The sequence below is a fragment of the Polyodon spathula genome, chromosome 20, assembly GCF_017654505.1.
Source record: "Polyodon spathula isolate WHYD16114869_AA chromosome 20, ASM1765450v1, whole genome shotgun sequence".
Classification (NCBI taxonomy): domain Eukaryota; kingdom Metazoa; phylum Chordata; class Actinopteri; order Acipenseriformes; family Polyodontidae; genus Polyodon; species Polyodon spathula.
The window spans coordinates 21,788,148-21,812,231 of NC_054553.1; the positions used below are offsets into that span (position 1 = coordinate 21,788,148).

Below are 24,084 nucleotides of genomic sequence, written 5' to 3' on the forward strand. Positions count from 1 at the left end.
AATGTATCAGGTTCTGTTGCATTTTTTTTGCCGGGTCTGACATCCTTTACCCATTCCATAGCCAATAGTATGGCAATAATTTCTGCAGTAAGCACTGATAATTGACCAGAAAATCTTACTGACTTTCCCACATCAAATGCTGTCACATAGAAAGCTGATGACACTCTTCCACTATCAATATTCTCATATTGGCTCTATTAACTGCCATGGTGGAATAATTGACATACATTTATCATTTGTCATTTGAATTTCATTTATTTTAAACTCTACTATTTCTGTAATCCTTCTACCAGATGTATTTAATTGCTTCTCCCCAGTATAAAATTCCCAACACTCATTCAGTACTTGCTTTGTTGGATGCGTAACCTGCATACTAAGATATATCCAATAATTTATTCCCAATCTCAGCCTCCTCAGATTTAATGGCCACTCACCAGTTTTCACGTGTCATGCATTAATTGAAGATGTTTTTTTACAGGCACCTGTACATACCTCAATGCCTGATATTGAATCCGATCAATTTTCTTTCTGAAGGATTTTGTTGCAGTTGACACCCATAATCAATTACTGACCGTATTAATATATATAAAACCAGGTACCTTTATCTGCCCCCAATGTTATCCAGAAATACATCTCAATAAATTAAGCCGTACTTTACACTTCTTTATCATATTATAGATAAGCTGTTTCCATGTCAGCCAGTACTATCAAACCATATTCCTTAAAATTTAAACTTTCATACCCTTTTGATAGGTTCCTTATACAAACATATGTTTTTGTCACCTGGAATCTTTTTTAAAGAAGTTTTCTGTTTTGGATACTGAGATTTTAAAACCCCATCTATTTGCCCACTTCTCTACCTCATCCATTGCCATCTGCATCTTTCCTATGATATATTTTATGTTCCTACCACTTTTACATAATGCCCCATCATCAGCAAATAATGTCACATTAACATTCAACTTTTTTGGAAAATCATTAAGCATTATTGTAGCAGGGAGAGATCTGTGCTGACTCTGCTGGCGTGTTCATGGGCTGCAGGAAGAGGGCGGCAATCGCCCAACAACTGCCTGTGAGTCATGGCAGTGACACGGGGAGGTGGGAAAGTGGGTGTGTGGACTTTCCCCCTCTCTGAATGGCTGAGAGGCAAGTCTTGGGTGATTGTTGGTCCTATAAAGTAACGCTCTGCTGTCTCCTCAGCTCTGCCCACTTAGACGCACCGAGAGTGTGGAAGCTCTGATCCAGGACCGGGAATCAGGCGAAACAAAGAGAGTTTCACAGCGAGACAGAGAGAGCGGGGAACCCTTGGGCAGACCCCGGCATATTGTAAAACAGCAGGCTAGTTAGCCTACAGAGTAGGACGATGATCCGGGTCGTGCGGGTAGCGGCGACCGGGATAACACTGCCGAGTGCAGCACCTTTTATTTGTAGTTTTATTACTGTTTTATTTTCCATTGTCCTTTTCGCCTTCTGTTTTCATTATTATTTCTTTGAGCACCTGCGAGTGCACTTGCTGTTCGTATACCAACTGTGGTATTTCCGTGGTGCTGTCTATCATCGTTGATAGGCAGCCCACGGTCAACAGTGCTCTCTGCCGGAAAAAGTAAGAACTGTCAAAAATAAAACTGGGCACCTGTGTGGTGTTTTCAATTACACCTGTCTGTCTCCTAGTCAGTGAATTACCCACACCCCTTCCACAATTATATTAAATAAAACTGGACTAACTACACTCGCCTGTGGAGTACCATTTAGCACCTTATACAGCTCTGAATACCCATCACCCACTCCTTACACACCTCGGAATACTCAGCACCCACTCCTTACACACCTCTGAATACTCAGTACCCACTCCTAACACATCTCTCAATACTCAGCACCCACTCCTTACACACCTCTCAATACTCAGCACCCACTCCTTACACACCTCTCAATACTCAGCACCCACTCCTTACACACCTCTCAATACTCAGCACCCACTCCTTACACACCTCTGAACACTCAGCACCCACTCCTTACACACCTATCCATACTCAGCACCCACTCCTTACACACCTATCAATACTCAGCATCCAGTCCTTACACACCTATCAATACTCAGCACCCACTCCTTACACACCTCTGAACACTCAGCACCCACTCCTTACACACCTCTGAATACTCAGGACCCACTCCATGTTGGATGTCAAAGCAATTGGTCTATATCTGACAGTGGTGAAGAAAGGTCTTTCCCATTTCCCTGTTGGTATAATAATTGCATGCTTCCAGTCTTTTGGCAATTTTCTTTTATCCCAAATATCATTATATAACCTTATAATATTATGTATGATTAACATATCCTCTTCTAAATATTGAAACATAATGCTACATATTTTATCTTTTCCTGGTGCTCTATTTTTTACTAGTCTTAACTGCATTTTACAACTCCTCTATATGAAATGGTTCATTAATTGGCATACGTTCGTTAATATATCCTTTAAGAATATTTAGAAACACTTAAAGTGAAAGTCAGAAAATATTAAATCTTATTTGTAATCAGTGGCTAGCTATTATTGCTGCCAGCGTGCCTACAAGATATTACTATATATCGTGACAATTATAAAACAAAATAGAAAACAAAAACTACAACAACACATTTGAATTATGTGAGAATTCTTGTTTGACTTTTTGGCACTTTTCTTTTTGTATGTCGGTTCTGTCTGAAAGGGTCTTCCAACTATTTCTGATTTATGATTCCCATAGCAGCATGTCAATGCTGTTATTATTATTTATAAACCCCTAATACAATATATAAATAAAATACTGCTGTATTTGGTTTATCATGAAACAAAAAAGTATAGAATAAAAAAATACATCTTTGAAAGAAGTTTGTTTACTCATATTTCATAGTGGCAGACCTCATGCATTTTGATAATTTCTTTAAATAAACAGGGGGGTTGCTTATAAAGTCTATTTCTTTGTACATACAGTGGATGTAGTTGAGCTGCTTTTTATGCTATTGATAGCTGATGCTAGGTTTGGTAGTTCAAAGCAAACTCCCTAGTGTCCTTTTGCTTTATTAATCTGTTACCTTGACCCAGATGGTTTCTCCTTTTTCCATTGGTTTCACTTGTAAGCTGTCTCCAACATATAGCGCCACTCCTCCTAAACCCGCTAATCAAATATTCTTCTGTTACGGGTTAAGCCATGCTTCCAAAATCCCAATGCTATCATATTGCTGCTGACATTCCTGCTATATTTGCTGCTTTAAAAAGTGGCATGTGACCTCTCCATAAGGGAACAGAAGTGCACTATAGGAATCTATAAAAAATAAACATGGGGAAAAAAAGAATCCTAGCAACAACATTTTGATATATGGTTTATAACCTGGACATGGTTTATCAAAGAACATGGCAGGCATCCTGAATTTTGACCCATTGCAGTAAGGCTAAAAATAATCCATAGGTTCAGGTGGGATACAGAAACTGGCAGTCATCTTGAATTTGACACAATGACCACAAAAGATCTAGAAAGAAAAATAGTATCATGTTTTTATAGATGACAATGCGGCATCTGAGACAAAATGGTGTTTGCATCTCAGTAGACTAGTTCTAAATAAATAACTTCTAATAAATACATCGAGATAGAGCCACAGTTTGTATTTCAGCCCAGTGGGCATTTTTATTTATGATATAAATACCAACAATGGTAATTCTCATTATACCCGCAAGGGTATTTTTCAGCCCACTATCCCAACAAGGACTGTGTGCCTAATATTTGAGTATTAAACAGACGGTTTCCCCCACAGTTCCAAGTTTAAAAATAAAAATGCCTTTAATATACAAAGCAAAACAACACTTCTGTGAATTAGCGCGGGGACTTCTAATCAATCCTTTGATTTTGTCTGTCTTAAAAAAAAAACAGTGTTTGTATTTTTTTTTCTACAAGGTCTAGCCTGTATTTGAATTTGATTGCATTCAAGCATCCAGACAAGGATTTAAGAACGAAAAAAATGTTTCTGATTCTGACGTTTCAATGGAGCCATCTGGGTTTCTATCCCACTGAAATGTCAGTTTGCATGCAGAGCAATGGTACAGCATTCACGGTACCTGCAGCAGTAGGTCAGAACATGCGGATAGCTAGAACAAGTAAAGATACTGTTTGTGACTGCAAGCAGATATGCTGTGAAATTCATCTTTAAAAAATCCCTTTAATAAGCGTTGCAGTGTAAATCACAAACTAGAAGGGTGTTATAAGTGTGACACTCACACCCTCCCCGATCCAGAAGGCTGGGTAGAGCGGCTGGCTGAAGGCGGTGTGAAACGTGTGAAGGTGGTTCAGTTTACTCCCCACCCCGTAGAAGGTTAGGGTGCCTGCTGGATAGTCCAGAAAGTGGCCAATTCTCTTGTAGTCATGCTCCCCCAGACGTTCTTCTTTACCACCATGTAATGCAAAGCAGCAGCCTTTATTCAGCTGCAGGCTCCAGGACTCTTTGTTCATACCCAGATACCACCGTTTGTCACTCTCCTTCCTCTTGATGGAGCTGTAGGCCACCCCCAGGTAGACCCACGGATGGGAGACGTTTACCTCCCAGTAGTACTGCCCGCCCTTCAGCCCCTCTGCACACAGCACCTGCCAGCAACAGCCTTCGAAACGGGCCTTGTGTGCAGGGACCTTCTGTATTCCCGTTGAGCTGTGTTCTGCTTTGCGGTTGTCACAGGATAGCCTGATGTACTTGTGGGCTGTGTGGGGGTCAAAAGAAAGGGTGCAGTATTCTGCAACACAAGAAAAATGCACAGTAAAGCATGTGTCATTTTTCTTAGTGGCTCACATATAACCACATCCCGTTATTAAGCTGGTAAAGGACCTGCTAATTACTCCTGTGGCTGGATCAAAAGCAAATCACCACCGTGTCAATGTATGTTTCACACGAACACTTACGTGCTTGATAGCATTCCCCAATGGGAGTCTTGGTGGAGACAGCAGGATTCACAGAGATGTCTTCAGTGCACCGCTTTTCCTTTGGAGAGACTGCATCAATAGAAAGAAAGAGTGAAGAAGAGCTGAGGATATCAAATAAAATAAATAAACATTAATCTATAAAAGACAGCAAAGAGTGTAGAGTACAACTCCAAGGTTATGAGGTTGTATAATGCACGGTGTTCAATTCTGGTCAACTCAACACTGTAGGGACACTGTGACCCTGGAGAGAGTCCAAAGAACAGCAGCCAGACTAATCCCAGAGTTTAAAAGGACTGAGCTGTGAAGATAGACTGAAATAACTGAATCTATTTAGCCTGGAACAAAGAAATCAGTGGGGAATGGCCTCTTCTCACTCGTAAATGTTCTTATTTTCTAATGTCATGAATTATGTTCTTATGTTATGATTTTTCTTGTACAATACCCAAGATGAAACTTAACCAAAAAATCACAGAATACAGTTTTGTACCGTGTATGAAGCTAATGACAAAGCACATGATAGTGACCTTCCAATTGCAGGCCCTACCTGGTGTTAAGCTGAAAAGTAACCACATCACGTGATTTATTTAGAATAAGCAAGTACTCAAAAGGAGCCAACAACTAGGATTTGAATCCAAAATATGAGGACCCTACTTGAACGTTTAATAAGGTGGATAGAGAAGAATTAATAATGCGCTTTTAAATACCAATGGGCTTTGCCATACCTTGCACTTCTTGTTTATCAGCAGGAGACGTCACTTTCTGTAAATCCTCCAAAACCAGTTTTGAGATCTTGGATACTAGGTCAGTCACAGCAGTTACTTTGGTATCTAAATCCAAGACAACAGTCAATGGAACTTCCTTCAAGGGTGGCTCGTCAATGAACTGAGACTCCTGTATTATGGGAATAATCAGGTCAAGGTTTCTGGATTTTATATACATAGAAATAATTTTAAAAAAGGATTGAAAAGCAAGAATGTGTTTGAAATACTGCTGTGGTCAAGCTTACAAGTTTTAACAAAGTAAGGCCTGTGTCAGACAGTTACATTGGAAGTCCATAATGGTTAATTCACATCCAAAAATATAATTAGAGACATCGGACATGTTTTCAAAGTGTTTATCAGGTCTTTAACGCCTGTTTTTTTTATGAAAGATAAAACAGATATTAACTTTACAAAACTAGAATCAAATAACAGAATAATGTGTAAATAAACAAATTATACAAAACCTTCCTACAAAATCATCACTGCGTTTACCTTCCTCTCAATACTCCAGTAGCCCCAAAACGTCTCCAAATTACCTGCAGGAATTGAACATCGTCTTGCTTTTTGAGCAGGGCCTCGGTCTGTTCCCGATGCTTCCTCAGTGTTTCGGCACTCTGCTCAAGCTGATGTAGATTCTTCTCAGCCCGGCTCAGCTCTCTCCCCTTCTCCTGCTCCACATACTGGGCCATGGCCTCATGGCACTGCTTCACATTCTGTAGCAGCTGGCAGAACTTATTCGACAACCACTCTTCTGTACGCTCTGACAACTCCTGGGCAGAGTTGGGGGGAAATCAATCATCTACTAGGAACAGGACGAGCTTCAGATGGGCAGAATGGCCTGCTCTCGTTTGTACATTTTGTGACATTCTCAAATGTTGCATGCATGACTGCAAATTCACAGGCAATTCTATTAGCTAGAAGTACTCTACCTTCCTGTCTACAAAGCAGATCAAGATCCATGGAGCGAATTATAAAAATACCTTTGCTGTGTCAATGTTTTCCTTCATCTTTGCAATGTTCTTTTCAGTCAGTTCAATCTGCAGGTCCACTTTTTTGCTCTTTTTTATCAGTTTTGTCTACAAAAACAAGGAATTTATCACTTGTAGCATAGAAGGAAGACATTCATTTTGTATCAAGATTGATATCACATTCAATGTCATACCGGTCTTGCCAGTCACTCACTCAGAAACCCAGATTTGGAGAAAAATGAAGAACATATATACCTCCCAGTCATTCTATATTGTAATAAATGATAACATTGCGGGTATGGCTGAACATGTAGGACCTCATGCTTATTCAAATTATTTGATTAGTGGGGTTAAACATGATATTTTGTGTTAAATGTTTTTGGTTAATGTAAAATGGTTGTACTGTACTGCACCTATGATACCATATACAGGTATTTGAAAATGGATCGTGACTTAGTAGGACAGCAGTTTGAGTGGAGTAAAACATGCAACAAATGCCCCATCTCCAGTCTGCCAGTGCACAAATACACATTTACACCTGTAAAAAAAATTCAATAAAAATAATGACCAGAAGTTTATCCTCAATCCCAGTAAAACTGGGGATGATGAGTTTGTTGCCGGGTAACCTTAGTGAGACTAGTTGCTTACAAAATATCTTGGTATCCCTAAATAGACAATTATCTCTTTAAAAAATATGCTAAATAATTTAATGAGCAGTCTGTCCCACAAGCGCAACAGTATCCCAGATATGCTCCACAAAAACACTGACATGTGAAGAACTTTCTTTTTTTTTTAAACGTTTATTTATTTATTTTACTAGTCCAGTACATAGTTCAAGGTTTTGCATTTCCAAAATTATTTTTTCTCTAAATCTGCCTTTACCTGGCTTTGAGCTGATCTGAAGAATCCTAAGTGCTGGTCTTCCTCATTCCATTCAAATCACATGACATGGCTTACGTGTAAAGCTAACTTGTCATAAGATTTGAATGGCAGTTCAGACTCTGGAGATTTGGACCCTAAAACATGTACGGAAGAACTTCTTCACTGACGTTACAAATGGGGACCATCTTTACCTTTCCCCACGTACTTTACCTCTCTATCTTTTCTCTCATCCTCCACCAGGACTTTCTTGTGTGTGCTGCATTCCTTGATAACGCAAGCACAGCAGATGCACATCTTATCCACCTTGCAGTAGAGCTCCAGTGCTCTGCCGTGCCGACTGCACAGCCCTGCTGCCACTCTGCTAATACTAGGAGGCCCTGGACTTTTCACACTGTCTTCTTTCCGCTTCTTGTCCACCAAGTCAGACAAGTCGATGTTCTTCTTCAGCTCTGGCCTTGACGGGAAGCTGAGGCGGCATTGCGGGCAGGCACTCTCCTTCTCTTCTTTGATAGCCTTGTCCCAGTGCTCAGAAATACAGTTCATACAAAAGTTGTGTCCGCAGGGGATGGTGACAGGTGTCTTGTAGAGATCCAGGCAGATTGCGCAATCCAGGTTGTCCATTGTTGTAAAAAGTACTTTCCTGACTAAATAGGCACATAACATGAATGTAATTTATTTAAACAGATAGACAGATAGATAGATAGATAGATAGATAGATAGATAGATAGACAGAGAGCGCCTATGATAAACATACACTAATATCTTAGAATAAAATAAGGCCATGTTTCCATCTATCACTGGGACTGACTTGAAAGTGATTTGAAATAAGACTTGAAAGAAATAAGATTTAATTTCAATCAGCAGCAAATCAAGATCAAATGGGACTCTGTGAGCCCCAGCTAGGATCGCAGGATGACACCTCTCCATCTCGTGCTGATGGTGGAAGTTACCAAATGCGAAGGACAACAAGTGCTTTTATTTGACTGCGTCGCCTACCCCTGTGCGCGCTACATTATATATATATATATATATATATATATATATATATATATATATATATATATATATACATACACACACACACACACACACACACACACACACACACACACACAAAGCTATTTTATACTGTCAGCATAATATCGGAGACTGGTGAATTCATTTATAAATAGCAGATGGAAATGTGGCATAAAATCAAATGACTGGTTGGTTCTAAAGAATAACTTGGAGGGTTTCATCTGTGTGCATCACATCATCAGTGCTGTGGATCTAGTCATACACACACACACTGAATGAAAAGTATTTTAAATACTGTACTAAAGTCTGTAACCAGACACCACCTACAATATCGTACAAGCTGCTGCCCACCATGAAATTAATATATTTTTGCTCACCCTTTTATGCGAAAATAAGTAACTTCTAAAAGAGCTGTATTTTCTAAAGCAGTTTTCCCCCACACTCACCCAATATAACCCAGGCGGGGGGGACCTACAGCTCTGAAGAAGGAAGCACGGCGCCGACCCCGCTGTGCAAAAAGAGCCGCACCGTTGCAGAAGGTGGTATCGGGCTTATCGCTTCATATTTGACTGCGTCGCCTACCCCTGTGCGCGCTACATTATTATTATTATTATTATTATTATTATTAATCAACAAAATGCAATACATTTCAGCAACGTCAGTCAACTAGCCAGTAGGATTTCAAATGGCATATATAAACAGGAACTAAACAGTTACAACATTGTCCCCAGACGAGTAGCACACACACACTCCTTGAATGACATTAAAATAAAAAGCAGCTAGACGTTCCTAAACTAAACACTCATCTGTTATGTTAAACACACATAATAAAGAACCTACCCCAAACACAAAAGTTCGCTTTTTGGAGTCAGAACACTCTTCCTGTGCTGGGCTTAGTGCGTTATGCATTTATGGGCGGGGCTTACCTACTATTTAAAGAAGCAGTATTAATTATTAATATAAAAACGTCTTTTCTATTTTGAAGGTACTTATTGTATGGTGGCGGCTATATCGAAAGGTACAAATTCCTCTATATTAAAACACACGTATTGTGGCGGCAGCTTGTCAGGGGTTCAGCGGTATGAAAGAAAACACTTCTAAAGATTCTTTTGGCGCCGGAAAACCGTTTATATTGGAATTGAAATGGCGCTTATAAGTGATGTTGTTTTAAAGGAATGAATTAACTTTTTCTGCCGTCCCCTCTCAGCACCCTCACTCATCAGCTCTGAGGTTGAGGCTTTATATATGGTCTGCGGGCGGCAAAGAGCGGACCCGGTTGGAACCAGGCTGCAACGGCAACAAGTCCCATTCAGCGGGTCCGTGAGACCCGACGCTCTACACTGCCCCTCCTTAAACACTTCCCGGCCCAGGAAGAACCTGCTTTAGTCTGGACCTTGAGGGTTTTGAGAGTGACACAATGTTGAGTCCCTACTGGATCTGGGCTCCCTTGGACCACTACCCCTCCCCACACAGTGAGGCAGATGCTGGCCATATTAGCCCCAACAGCAACCTCAGAACATGTCTGTTGTTTGGAGAAAGCTGGGTGCTGCATCCATGGCGTGGGGTACTCTCAGGCAGCGGTGTTGGACTCTCTCCCATGGGTGCTGGTGATGCGGCCCACTCTGTCGGAGACTCTGATATCACGGGGCAACCTTTCTCAGGTGGCGTGGGACACTGTCTCCCTGGCGGTGGTTGTGGGGCCGAGCTCTCTGGCGGGGACTGGGGGCTCTCGCTCAGCAGCTGGGCAGGTCTCTCAAAGGCAGTGGTGGCGGGCACTCGGTCAGCGGCTGAGGCAGCTCTCTCTCTTGCAGTGGCGGCTCTCTCTCTCAGGTAGCGACGGCGATGGCTCTCAGCCAGCGGTGGTGGCTGTGCTCCCTCAGGCACCAGCTCTTACTCACACAGCAGCGGCTCTCTCTCAGGCAGTGGCGGCGGCTCTCTCTCAGGCAGCGGCTCTCTCTCAGGCAGCGGCGGCTCTCTCTCAGGCAGCAGCGGCTCTCTCTCGGGCAGCGGCGGCTCTCTCTCGGGCGGCGGCGGCGGCTCTCTCTCGGGCAGCGGCGGCTCTCTCTCGGGCAGCGGCGGCGGCTCTCTCTCGGGCAGCGGCGGCTCTCTCTCGGGCAGCGGCTCTCTCTCGGGCAGCGGCGGCTCTCTCTCGGGCAGCGGCGGCTCTCTCTCGGGCAGCGGCGGCTCTCTCTCGGGCGGCGGCGGCGGCTCTCTCTCGGGCAGCAGCAGCTCTCTCTCGGGCAGCGGAGGCTCTCTCTCGGGCAGCGGAGGCTCTCTCTCGGGCAGAGGCGGCGGCTCTCTCTCGGGCAGCGGCGGCTCTCTCTCGGGCAGCGGCGGCGGCTCTCTCTCGGGCAGCGGCGGCGGCTCTCTCTTGGGCAGCGGCGGCGGCTCTCTCTTGGGCAGCGGCGGCTCTCTCTCGGGCAGAGGCGGCAGCTCTCTCTCGGGCAGCGGCGGCTCTCTCTCGGGCAGAGGTGGCGGCTCTCTCTCGGGCAGCGGCGGCTCTCTCTCGGGCAGCGGCGGCTCTCTCTCGGGCGGCGGTGGTGGCTCTCTCTCGGGTGGCGGCGGTGGCTCTCTCTCGGGCAGAGGTGGCAGCTCTCTCTCGGGCAGCGGCGGCTCTCTCTCGGGCGGCGGTGGCGGCTCTCTCTCGGGCAGAAGCGGCAGCTCTCTCTCGGGCAGCGGTGGCTCTCTCTCTCGGGCAGAGGCGGCAGCTCTCTCTCGGGCAGCGGTGGCTCTCTCTCGGGCAGCGGCGGCGGCTCTCTCTCGGGCAGAGGCGGCGGCTCTCTCTCGGGCAGCGGCGGCTCTCTCTCGGGCAGAGGCGGCGGCTCTCTCTCGGGCAGCGGTGGCTCTCTCTCGGGCAGCGGCGGCTGCCACTGCACATCAGCGCCGTTGCTTGGCTGCTCACGGAGCTCGTCATCCAGCTGGGTCTCGCTCACATCGGCTGGAAGTTCCTCACTGCTGTCTGACTGCTGTTGGATCCTGTTGATGGCGGGGGCACACGCTATCTCCGCACCTCTGGTCTCCACCATGCATTCATCAACGCCTTGTTGCTGGCCCAGCTCCACGCTTTCCCAATCGAGTGCTTCTACGACATCTTCTCGCAGGGACTTATGGGGAGTTCCAGTGAGACGGTCGCTTAATGCTTTAGGCATTATTCCCCACAAGAACTGTCAGCAAACAAGCTTGTCGCGCACTACACAGCTAACTCTGGGATGAACGGAGCATTTCTTTTCCTCGAGGTCCCACAGGAATTCCTCAATTGTCTGCACCAGCTTCCTGCGTTCACCCCCAAATGCAAGCTGTCTCAGCATTTTCTGTTTCCATTGTTCCCTCTACTTTTTCTTCAGTTCTCCTTTTGAGGTCTCCACATCCCACTTTCTTCGGACACCAGTGTGGCGGCAGCTTGCCATGGGTTCAGGGGGAAGAAAGGAAACACCTCTAAAGATTCTTTTGGTGCTGGAAAGGCCTTTTATTTTGGAATTGAAATGGCACTTATAAGTGCTGTTGTTTTAAAGGAATGGATTAGCTCTTGCTGCAGTCCTCTTTCAGCACCTTTACTCGTCAGTGGGCAGGTTGCGGCTTTATATAGGGTGTGCAGGTGGGAAAGAGCGGACCTGGTTGGAACCAGGCCGCAACAGCAACAAATCCCATTCAGCAGGTCCGCAAGACCCAACGCTACAGTATCCATCCCAACAATTACACCACCCACTCGATATATATAGCGGGTGTCGGGATCCAATATAAATCCGCTATATATCGAGGGCCGCGATATAGCGAGAGACCAATAGAAAAACAAATAGGCTAACAAATAGATACTGTAGAACCACTCCCCCATTTTAGGTGTGTCATGGTCCAGTATAAATCCTCTACGCAAACCATTTTTTCTAATTTTTCGTATAAAAAGCAGCACCCCGTTTTAATTCGTACAGCGGAGGGTAATTGCTTCTAATCAACTTCAGTCTCAATTAATTTAACGAGTCTTCCTCTCCTTTCTCAAATGCACAAACCCGCTGCATTGAAATAGTCAATTTCCAACAATAGCAGTGGAAGCTAGTTGCTAGTTGCTAGTGCATTGCTGCCACATGTGAACACCTCTTTGGCTAAAATAAAAACTGCTTTAGCCAGTAGATATTTTATTTGCTTTGTGTTAATGTACAATACATGTGTATATGATAACAGTAGGATATTAATGCTTTGTTTTTAATTGTTTTGTATATTGTTGTTTGTGATGTGCAGTAAGAAAGAAAATGAACAGTAATTCTACGTGCCTATGTATATTGCTGCTAAGGCAATACAGTAGACAGTAAAAATGGGGAGCCAAATCCAGGACCGCGTTATATACGAATCTGAAGTATAGCGATGGGCGATATAACGAGGGGTGAGTGTATATCATTACAATCAATAACACATATACATGCACAGTTAAAGTTTTCCTTTAGTTCGTGAACTTAATAAAAGTGAGGCATTATAAAGTAACAGGGAAGAATTGCGCCCTGCAGTAATTCATAGAATTTATTAAGACAGTATCTGCGGCCATCAGATTAGTGCACACAGGCACTAATGACAGTGTCTCTTGGTTTTATATGACTGCTGTTGTTGATATTGCTGTCGTGGACACCTCACAAATAGTAAATTAAGTGACTAAGTAATTATTATATTATCGGTTAGAAGTGTATTACATTATCAGGCAGCTCAGAGTTATTACATTATCAGTGAAAAATGATTACATTATTGGGCAGAACTTTCTATTATATTATCAGTTGAGTTATTACATTATTGGGTAATTATTACATTATAGGCAACAAATACATTATTGAGGATTATTACATTACTGGGAGATTATTACATTAATGGTTGTTACAATCATAGTTGTGATGAATTCTTCTTAATCAGCTAAATGTAGATCAACAATCCCTGAGCAAGAATGTTGAATCCCGAATTCGGTCAGCTGCTTGCAGCTGTTTAAAATGTGTTTTGTTTCACGCTGAAGCAGCTGACCGTATATGGGATTCAATATTCTGACTGCAGGGACTTACAACCTATATAAAATACATTAATAAATAAATAAGATAAGTTTTAGGTCAGAATAATAATTAAAAAAAAAAAAAAAAAACATTAATAAAAACACAGCAAACAAAAACAAGCATTTAAAAACAATATATTTTTCAATTTAAGAGCACGATTAAAAATATTGAAGTGATCATAAGCGTTACACGTACCCGTCCGTTAGGAGAATTAACATTTGTAACAGAGTGCTACTTGTTCATTTTTTCAATTATCACGTGTCATAAATTACGCCTGCTGTGCCAATTGTCACGTGATAGGGGTACAACGCATACTGTTGTAACTTATTTTCAAGCTGCTTGTACAAGGCCTCCGCTGGGACGGTGTTTTCACAGTCACAGCCTCAGAGCACGCCTCCGACCTGCAGTCATACACCCCCCCCCCCCCCCCCCCCCACCCACCTAGTTAAATGCGCATATTTTCTATATATTACGCTATATTTGACAGCTTGGTTCGTCGTTTGTTGAAGACATAAGACTACGGGTCATTGGGAAGATGGCGGCGCCCTTGTTACGCGGAGTAACTTTGCGGGTAGGGTCTGAATTTCGGGTAACTTGGATATCACGAGGACTCAGCACTTCAGGTATAGTAAGGGTTTCAAAACCAGGAAAATTACTTCGTCGAGACGGGCTGAAAATTATTATTAGAGCAAGAGGGCTTTATAGCGACACATAATAACAGCACGTTTCCGAAACTACAATGCACACTGATCTACACCTACATTGTGACAGTGTTGTTTGGAATAGAATTACACATAGTATGCGTTTGTTAAAAAATGCTTTCTCTTTCTAAATTCAAGTTGACTCGTATATATTGCAACATGTAAACAGTAGTAGTATTTGCTGTCGCTGGCAGTGCACTGGGGCAGGACGAGGAGGGTTTGGTGTATGTGCACAGCTGCAATAAAACAAAGATGTGGAGGATTTAATAGTATAAACTTTTAAGTTAAACACATATAATCTTATTCACTAGTTGCGTGTTTTATGATTATTAGCAACCAACAGGTTAGTTAATTTACTCAAACTTTTTTTAATAACACGATATTGATCATTTTTGTCGCCTCTTATTAGTCCGTATATAAGGTCTATGTAAAATCTTGTGATTTTTATATAGCACCGTATTTGAAACCAGTGATTTAATTATTAAAAGATTCGATTTTCACGAAACTATTTGTAACTTAGTTTTGTGCCAGGGCAAATGTAGTTAGTGTGTTTTGATTAATATCGGAATGTATAGCATAAGTCAGTCGTATATGTCTGCGGTATCCAATGCGTAAATAGCTGTTTAACCACTGATTTTATGAAATGTAATGCAAGTAAATACTTTTTTTCTTTGATTGCACATTTTGAAATCGGTTTCATTTTGCAAGTGGAAAAGTGCATATTCTTAATGTATAGATTAAGTTTTTTTTTTTCTGTTGCAAAAGTCTTTGAAATTGTGCAGTCTCGCAACTTCTAAAACATTTGAATTTAAAGTGCTTATTTTCATTCAAACGTTTGACATTAGTATACATTCTGTAGTGTGCATTTGTTTTTGTGTGCTTCATAATTGATTTATTTTATCAAGAATATGCAGTAGATCTTATTTCAATTAAATGTAACCATTTGATATAATATGCTGCCCCTTTGTCTCCTGGAGTGCTTTGTTTTTGATAACAAACACTTCCATTTCTGTACCAGTATACATTGTAATTGCTAGCTCTGATAATACACTAACTGGATTGGATTTTTAGAGCAACGTCGCTGAGGGGTGGTACAGTCAGGGCTATGGACATCGCAGGTCTTCACTAGGGATTCCACAACACAGTGACTGCTGTTGCATACTCAAACGAACACCTGCAGGGCTGGTCACCAGAGGGCAATAGGTTCCTGGGCTTCTGGGTGCCAAGAGTCAGTTTATTTGGTTTTGAGGTTGGAGGACAGCCATTATTATTAATTTTATAATTAAGCAGTATCAGTTTTGAATCCGGCTTCCAAAGGGTGTACATGCATTTCTGTTTTTAATCATGTTTAAAATAGCAATAACAACGTTGATTTTTGAACTTTCCCAAGTATGTTTATCATCACTGTAGTATCCTTGGATATGTGTCATTGTTGCAGACCTGAACAAACCATCACTTGCTGAGGCTTTGTCGCAAATAGATGAGTTGGTGCGAATGTACCACAGGTGTGTATGATCATTTTATTTAACACGTGTTTTTTTGTTTAATTTTAGCTACATGTTGCAGAAGGGCAGCCCCACTGGGGCCGATGCCCAACATGGACATTGATGTGAAAAACCTTGATGACTTGGAGAAATACCGCAGCTACACTCGCTATCTGAAGGTGGCAGAGGAGGAGAGCAGGAAAGTTCACTGGTGGAAAACCTACAGACAATATCTGAGTCAGGATAAGGGTGAGCCTGCAGTACAGCGTGTGTGTGGGTGGGTTTACAGGGTGGGGGTCCCTCCAGAATTGTTGTATCCGGGGGCTGTTGCTAGTGGAGACGTGGTTTGAATAATTGACACGTTCTTGTTTTATCCAGAGAAGAATGAGAGGATTGACATTGGCCTGCCCAACAAGCAGGCTCCCCGAAGCAAGGAAGTGAAAGAGAGGAAGAGGGTGATGAGAGAGAACCATAAGAACAGTGAGCTGGAGAGGGCCACGCGCCTTCGCACATGTATGTTAATCAGCAAGAATGTACCCTTGGTAGCAGAGTGGTATCCACAATAGAGATCTCAGAAGTGCACCTAACCAGACTATCAATATTGCAAGTTTGTGTTAAAGCATTATTATTATTGTTATTGTTGTTATTATTATTGTTTCTGGCTGAAATGTCAGTCAATAGGGGAAGCAGTCAACCAGTTATTGATAGGAAAGAAACAAGTGATATGGCCCAGGAAGGGAAAGACTGGCCAAAAGTAGACAGATATCTCATGTTCTAAAATGAAAGTACATGTTTTTTCAAAACTGCTGCAGAGAATTAATGCAGGTATTTTGTTAGTTAAAATTACTTTAAGCTGTTTTGTGTTTCAGTGTCGATACCTCTGGATGAAGTGAAGGCTGAGTGGGAGAGAACCAGTGGTCCCTATCATGTACAGAAAGTGGCGGAGCATTACGGGGTGTATCGAGACCTGTTCCACGGCGCCACCTTCGTCCCACGGATTGTACTGCGGGTTCAGTACAGCCTGGATGAAGAGCACAGCCTGCCGGTGCATCGTGGGAATGTGGTTACCCCCTCCGAGGTGTGACAGAGTGAGCAGGAGTGTGGGGGGCTCAGCAGTCCTGTGTTCTATATTCGACTTCCAGAAAAATAATATTCACGTCACTATAGTAATATTCAAATAATATTCTTATCTTAGGCCGCGTCACAACCAGAAGTAACCTTTGAGGCTGAGGAGAGTTCCTTGTGGACCCTGTTGCTCACAAACCCAGGTAGGTTTAGCACTAACAATACTGAATTCTTAATACCCTGAGCAGAGAGATAGTAAAAACGCATGTATGTCTAAACCTGAACCTGGCAAAAAATATGTTGCTGCTTCAGATTTCTACAGCACAGGTGTGCTTGCACAAGCTGAGCCCCTGGCAGCTGGATGTCAGTGTCATTGTGCTTTCTGATTGATCCCATCAGCAGCGCTCCCCTTCATTCATAAGAAACCTCATCACTGCCCGTAGTAAAATAAAAACACAGAACCTTTCTCTACTTATACAAAATAAATAGTGACTTGTGTATCATGAGATGCTGCCCTTTGCATTGCTTATCAAACTGTTCCAAGAAAGTATTGTGATTCATTGATGCACAATTGCTACATTTACAAGGAAAATAAAGGTAGCACATTATTATTGTAGCACTATTATTCCTGAAACAAATGTACTTGACCCCTTCCTTTTTAATTGTGACATTGGTTTACAACACACTTCTAAGTACCATCCAGTGGGTGTCTTTTTATGTTAATGTTGGGTGGCAGTCATAAAAAGAAAAGAGAATTGGGCTGTTATATAAATATAATACATGATGGTGTTCAAAGAAAAGTATCTTGGAAAGCATTCAAAAGTTTAGCATAGCCATTTGTTTAATTACAAATAAGTAACAGCAATTTTAAATAAATGTGCCTTTTTTTCATTTTTCAATTTGCCAGAAATGCTTACTAACAGTATTTCATGTTGGAACATTATTTTGTACTCTTTTACTACAAATATGTCTTCATCTTTTTAACAGATGGTCATTTGAGAGACAATGACTCGGAATATGTCCACTGGATTGTGTAAGTATTGAGTCATTTGTGCAAGGGAGATGACGGTGTCTTTCACTCATTGAAAAGATGCAACTTTTGGGTTGTTGGATGTTACCACCAGGGGTTTGAATAAGTAGTCCGCAGGTCTGCATACAGACTTCATAACGTAGATTGTGACTGGCAATGTGTGCTATGAATTGTTGAAAGAAATGAACAATCCTCGTGCCACAGTAAGAGAACAATGATATTTGGATTTGAATTGTATTCGAAGGACGGTTTTTAATGTTCTACCAAAGAAAGTACCCATAACATTCCATGATTGCCTATCAACCACAGCTCAGTGAATGGCTATCACTTATGTACAAGGCAGACAGGATGCTCTTGGCTTGACTCTCCAAGGCCACAGTGTGGTGTCTTTTGATGACCTTTGACCCCCTCTCCACAGTGGAAACATTCCTGGGAATGCAGTGCAGTCTGGAGAGCAGATCTGTTGCTATTTCCCACCGTTTCCAGCAAAAGGAACTGGATACCACAGGTTTATATTCATCCTATTTAAGCAGGAGCGGCCAATTGATTTTACTGAGGACTGCTTACCTTCACCCTGGTAAGGAATATTGTGTTTGTCAGTGCTTTCAGTGGTGGATAAGTATGTTTCTGACATACTTCCAATCATTCTCCACATAATACCAAGTTATATTAAATGCAAAATAATCAGTAATCTCTTTTTTCTAAATCAGCATTCAATATATTGTAAGTGTAGTAGTATAATTACAATATAAAATTGTTAGTTGTGAGACTGACTGACACTCACTTGGAATAAATCCACTAGCTACCAGTGGCCTACATGCCTATTATACACATCCAAAATCTCCAGCTGGTGCCTAGGTGTCCCAGGAGATGCTGGCTTTTAAAGGTTTTTCCAGAGGCTAAACAGACAGACGGGGCCTGCTATCGCAGGTCATGGGCCAGTTATGTCTCCCCAAGCCAGGTCTTGGAATGGAGATTTTCCAAATTTAATTATTGAGTAATTGAGTTTCCAGTCAGCTTGAAAGACTTCAGCTAACTCACGCACAAGATTTAATTGACTGAAGGTGGCAGAAGGTGCTTTTTTTTGTGTATAGTCAATTTCAGTATTTATAAATATCTAACAGTTTTCGGTGTTTGGGATAATGTGTTTCTTTTATCTCTCCAAAAACAGGTTATTAGCTAGCAGGCTGCTAGACAATGCTATGGGAAGAACTTTTTAAAATTTGATTAGCACTCTCAATTATACATTTCTACCTTTTGAAACAAACAATTGAGTAGTAAACTTTACAACACCGCTATATCTTTATGAATTATCAAGCAAGTTAGAAAATAGATACAGTAGAAAAGAATATTAATATCAAAACTGCATAAATCTGTACATTAAGTTTCAACAATTCACAAAATACAAGCTTCAGTGTAAATATCAAAATACATGGAAACCAAGGTATTCATCAATAGTCTGTCTTTTGTCTCTGTAGAAATAGTAATAAACCAGTAAACAAATAATATGAAAATATAAGCAGGATAAATGTGCAAGTAAATGTGAGTCAGTAAATATCACTACAGATCTCAGTGAATTATAATTGATAAAATATTGAGAAAAATTGTAATTCATGCTTTATCAAGTGTTGAAATAGTGTCGACAAATTACACACATACACATTATGTATATATATATATATATATATATATATATATATATATATATATATATATATATATATATATATATATATATATATATATATATATATAAAAAAGAAAGGTGTTTGTGACGGATTCCCCTCTGGTTACACGTTTTCCTTTTTCAAATAAACACTTTTAGACACAGGATACCAGGAAATGCCGTAGCGTGTGTTTTATTATTTACAATAAAAAGAAAATAAACAAAACAAAACCTAACCCGATCTCAGGCCTTATCTACCAAATGTTTCCCTAACTATTAACAAGGCAGGCTAAGCCTGTTACCTCGTCACCAAAACCTGCATCGTAATCCAAATACCTTTCCAGTAAATTTTTCCCGTTTCAAACTATTCGCCATAACAACCACCTGTCTTTCTCTCCAACTAAACTCGTACCATCACACACAGTAAACACACACTCGCAACCTTTTAAACTTAACTAATTTGTTCATTGAATTAACCTGGTGTTGGTCCTGACTCCAGTAACCTCTACTGGGTCCTAATGCCCACCCAGTATGATCTCAGCCAAACATATATTTATTTACTTTAAACCAAATGTAATTATTTTAACTCATTTATTTCACACCATTATCATTTAGTAGTTAATCAATTATGCCATCTTTAGTTTTAACCTCAAGCACATTATATTTAATTTCTTTGTTTACCCTCCACTTAGTTTATGTTCTCCTTTCACCTTTTGTTCTTTCCCTAACCAATCCTTCACAGCATATTTTTATTTCTTTTAATTAGAATTCACAGTACAAAAACTTAACCCTTAATTGGTTTGTTCTTATTTAGTCCAGCAGCTTTACTCAATGTCTTGGATCGCTATATTATTCTACCTCTGTATACTTGGTAAATTATTCACAAAATGCTATTTCAGCCCCGCTTTGTTAAATGAAACAATGTCTTAATACATCCCTTTTACATTTCAAAAGTATCAGCATTTCTGCATGATACATTTATTACATTCCTCAAATGATCCATTGTGTGATGTCTTTGTTAGGCATTGTCCTTCCAGGCCTGTTTAATGAAACACTGCTTCGCATTGATGTGACCAGTCTGGCTGGCCAAGTCAGTTTGTGATTAATTCACTGATTTTTGTTAACTTTTCTCCAGTGGTGATTCAGGTTAATATAGTTCCTTTTAAAGTCCCTATTTAACAAGTTCTTCTAAATGTATTGAATTCTTTGGGGTGCTTTGCGTCAATCAGGGTCTCTGTCTTAAATATCTTCTTCTAAGCCCTTTTTGTTTAGAGTGCAGTTGACAGCCTGACCTGTATTTTTCAAAGTCTAACAGTTCTTCTATATATTGCCTGTATGCAAGTAAGTAAGCATATTTGCATTGGTATCCCCAGTTGGAGTGAGTGGTTTTTAATGTAATATTGTATTACTTTGCAGTCACAGCTTGGAATCCAGAACATTTCGGACATTTGATTTCTACAGAAAGCACCAGGACCACATGACTCCAGCAGGATTGGCCTTCTTTCAGAGCCAGTGGGACGATTCAGTCACACACACCTTTCACCAGCTGCTCAGTAAGAACACTCTGGCTTATCATTCTCTTATTTGCAGGGAGCTGTACCAAGGTACAGTTAAATACCAGTAGAGCGGGCCACATAATAAGCTCCATTAAATGAAATAAAACTAAGTGCATTAACATTTAAAAGTGATTAGATAATGTATATAGGTCTAGTCTGAAACATTTTTACCTTTATTGCATGCAAGTTTTAACTTTTTAGACAATCCCAGTGCTCCTTCACAGTAATGTTCCTTACATTACACTGAAGCACTGCTTGTTTTCAGCTGAATTCTGCGTTGTACGAAGGAAGCATAATAAAATGCAGAACAGTTACAGCTATGCACTTCTAGTACATGTAATAAGCCCAAAGAACCCTTGCATACACTACATGTAAACTGTGCTTGCCTGTGCTCTGTTTACCTGATGTAACTATGATATAAGGTGTGCATTAATGCAACATGCAAAACAAGTCAGAGCACAGATAGCCATTGTATTAAAAGTAACTGTCATCTTTAATATAAAACATGTACATAGGAGAGACCTGTATTGGTTCCATATGTAGTCCAGATGCTAGTTATGTAAATGATGAAGCAGTGATTTAAATATGAGATGCATTTAGTCAATCGGCTTCCAGCTCCAGTGGCCGTATGTTGGACAGTAAGTGCCTCCTGTGTCATCAGTTTTTATAATTGTATTTTTATTAAACTTTTCAAGGCAGTTTACATTTTGAGTCATGTACGTCTGTCAGGTTCCTGGAAAATGATGTAATGGTAAATACTTGTTTTTAAAGGATGTATTTTTTTTGTAATTATTTTTTAATAACAATAGTTTCCTCGCTGACACCAACATAAATTGTTGAATTTGACCCCCCTATTTACATACATTTGAAACCTGTTTTCTTTCCACAGATATGAAGGAACCAGTGTTTGAATATGATAGGCCTCCAGTGTATCACCCTCCACAGAAGAAATACCCACATGGCGAGCCAGTGAGGTACCTGGACAGGTACAGGGACAGCCAGGAAACCACATATGGCATCTATTAATCTGAGCATGGAGCTCAGGACTGGTCTTGGGTGTTGCCCCGTGATTCTACTGGACATTGCTAGATTTTCATATCATATCATATGGCAGTACTACAAAGTAATATGTTTTAGAGAATTCCACAAGCAGTCTTTATACATGTTTTTATGTGCAATTCCAATTGAAGAACTCTCCAGATTAACTGATAACTTTCAAACCCCACATTAATTACTGTACAAAATGAGCTGCTCTGATTTCAACATCAAACTGACTCCAGTTTTGTTACAGTTTGCAAACTCACAATTTCAAACAGCATACAGTAATCTCAGTGCAACATCCAACGACCACACTACCTAAATAATGCATGGTCATTTCAATTCCTAGCATACTTAAGTTTCCATCACCAGTATCCACCTTGTCTCCCCATTTACTTACACCTTTGCTTAATTCAGATAGTTTTAATTCTCACTCTACATATACCACCTTTGTTGTAGTTATAAATATGTGAATATTACAGTTTCAATTTGATGTGAAGTGCAGGTTCCTCAAATGTAAAACAAAAAATGTCATTGGGTCGTCTAGAGTGTGGGGCCAGCACCAACCAAAACACCAAAAATACAGAACTTACCTTATAAGTAGAGCACTTTGTTTTCATTTTTTATTTTCGATCATGTGATGTTTTTTTTAAAGATATTTTGAGCTGACTGTTTCTTAATTATACTCTTGGAAAAGCGTTTATTGTGAAAAAAGATCACTTTTGTTTTTGTTTCCCGTAACTTGAATGAGACTATGATTACGTTTCAGTTAAGTTAAATTGCTTTTCCCGGATTTAAAATCTTAATGACTCCTTGCAAAAATGCTTTAACCTGTTTTGCAATTAAGTTTCCTCTTAAGATTTAATGAAATCATTTTAACTTCACTCGCTTTTTGCGTTCAGTTTGAATAAAAAAAAAAAAATAAGGAGCTGCCTTTTTTTTTTTTTTTACATTACACTATGTAACACAATTTTTGTTCCTGGGTAGTAAGTGTTGTTCAAAAAACACATTTGCCTGTTTTCCCATTGGAAATAGTGATATTTTGAAAAATCACTGTCCTGGTCACAAAAGCAAAGTTTGTGGGGAATAAGAGCCATTTTCTATACTTTTGAGGCATAAGCAATTAGGAAATAACACTTACTACTCAGGAACAAAAAAAAAAGAATAAATAAATTGTTACATGGTGTTATCAATGAAACCGAATCATAGTCTCAATCAAGTTACAGGAGAAAACACTTAAGTGAACTTGTTTCACAATCAACACTTTTCCAAGAGTTTAATTGAATGGTCTCTGCTCAAACAAAAAAAAAAAAAGCGACATCACGCAATGAAAAATAAAAACCGAAAGAGAAAGCCCTACTTAAACTATCAATGAGACGTTTTTCTAAATATATTATTTGGTGTATTTCTTGTAGTGCTGCCACATGCTTGAGTGGATTAACTATTGTACTGTGGCAAAGTGGTTGATTGTTTGCAGGTACAGGTGATTAAAGAACAGACAGACAATTGTAATCCAGGTAAAAATGTTAGTTTTATTTATTTTTAAGTCCAGTACCTGATGGCAAAACAAACAGTAAATAATAATGGAGGTGAGTAATAGAACAGCGTGTATTACTTAATTTATAATCCCTGTGTTGCCCCGCAAATAATAATCCTGTTGTTATTATTGACCCACACAAAACACATACACAAATCTGTTAGTGTGTGAATTAGTGCTAGTGGTGAAAAGTTTTATTTGTGACAAAGGTGCAGTGGTGTCCAGTTTCGTGCTGACCCCTGGCGACAGTTCCGGAGCTGTGTTAACTGTCAGATAACGTGCAAGACGTGACGAGACGAGACAATTACAAACAAACAAAAACAGCACTCAAGATTTCTGGCAACAGTACACTTTTACTGTCCTCCTGGCTTTTACTCACTACAAACCAAATGCGAAGGAACAGATTATGATTGATGATCT

General features: G+C 40.6%; 2 protein-coding genes across 4 annotated transcripts; one reads left to right on the forward strand and one right to left on the reverse strand.

The window, feature by feature from the left end:
• Window positions 1–3,400: 3,400 nt before the first annotated feature.
• LOC121295402 (tripartite motif-containing protein 65-like) lies at window positions 3,401–9,485 on the reverse strand. Of its 3 annotated transcripts, XM_041219970.1 has the most exons (7): window positions 9,407–9,485; window positions 7,760–8,193; window positions 6,680–6,775; window positions 6,236–6,469; window positions 5,661–5,829; window positions 4,918–5,007; window positions 3,406–4,751 (listed from the first exon to the last, which is right to left on the reverse strand). In XM_041219970.1, the coding sequence occupies exons 2-7, from the start codon at window positions 8,168–8,170 to the stop codon at window positions 4,216–4,218; spliced, it is 1,536 nt and encodes a 511-aa protein (XP_041075904.1). In that variant the 5' UTR covers window positions 8,171–8,193; window positions 9,407–9,485; the 3' UTR covers window positions 3,406–4,215. The 3 variants fall into 3 exon arrangements, with proteins under 3 accessions (XP_041075903.1, XP_041075904.1, XP_041075902.1); XM_041219969.1 differs by lacking the exon at window positions 9,407–9,485 and having other exon boundaries at window positions 3,401–4,718; window positions 7,760–8,498; XM_041219968.1 differs by lacking the exon at window positions 9,407–9,485 and having other exon boundaries at window positions 7,760–8,494.
• Window positions 9,486–14,013: 4,528 nt separating this feature from the next.
• On the forward strand, window positions 14,014–23,102 carry LOC121295831 (39S ribosomal protein L38, mitochondrial-like). The gene is made up of 9 exons (XM_041220918.1): window positions 14,014–14,210; window positions 15,842–16,021; window positions 16,151–16,285; window positions 16,642–16,850; window positions 16,968–17,040; window positions 17,825–17,870; window positions 18,286–18,444; window positions 20,950–21,086; window positions 21,979–23,102. The coding sequence occupies exons 1-9, from the start codon at window positions 14,123–14,125 to the stop codon at window positions 22,113–22,115; spliced, it is 1,164 nt and encodes a 387-aa protein (XP_041076852.1). The 5' UTR covers window positions 14,014–14,122; the 3' UTR covers window positions 22,116–23,102.
• The last annotated feature ends 982 nt before the right edge of the window (window positions 23,103–24,084 follow it).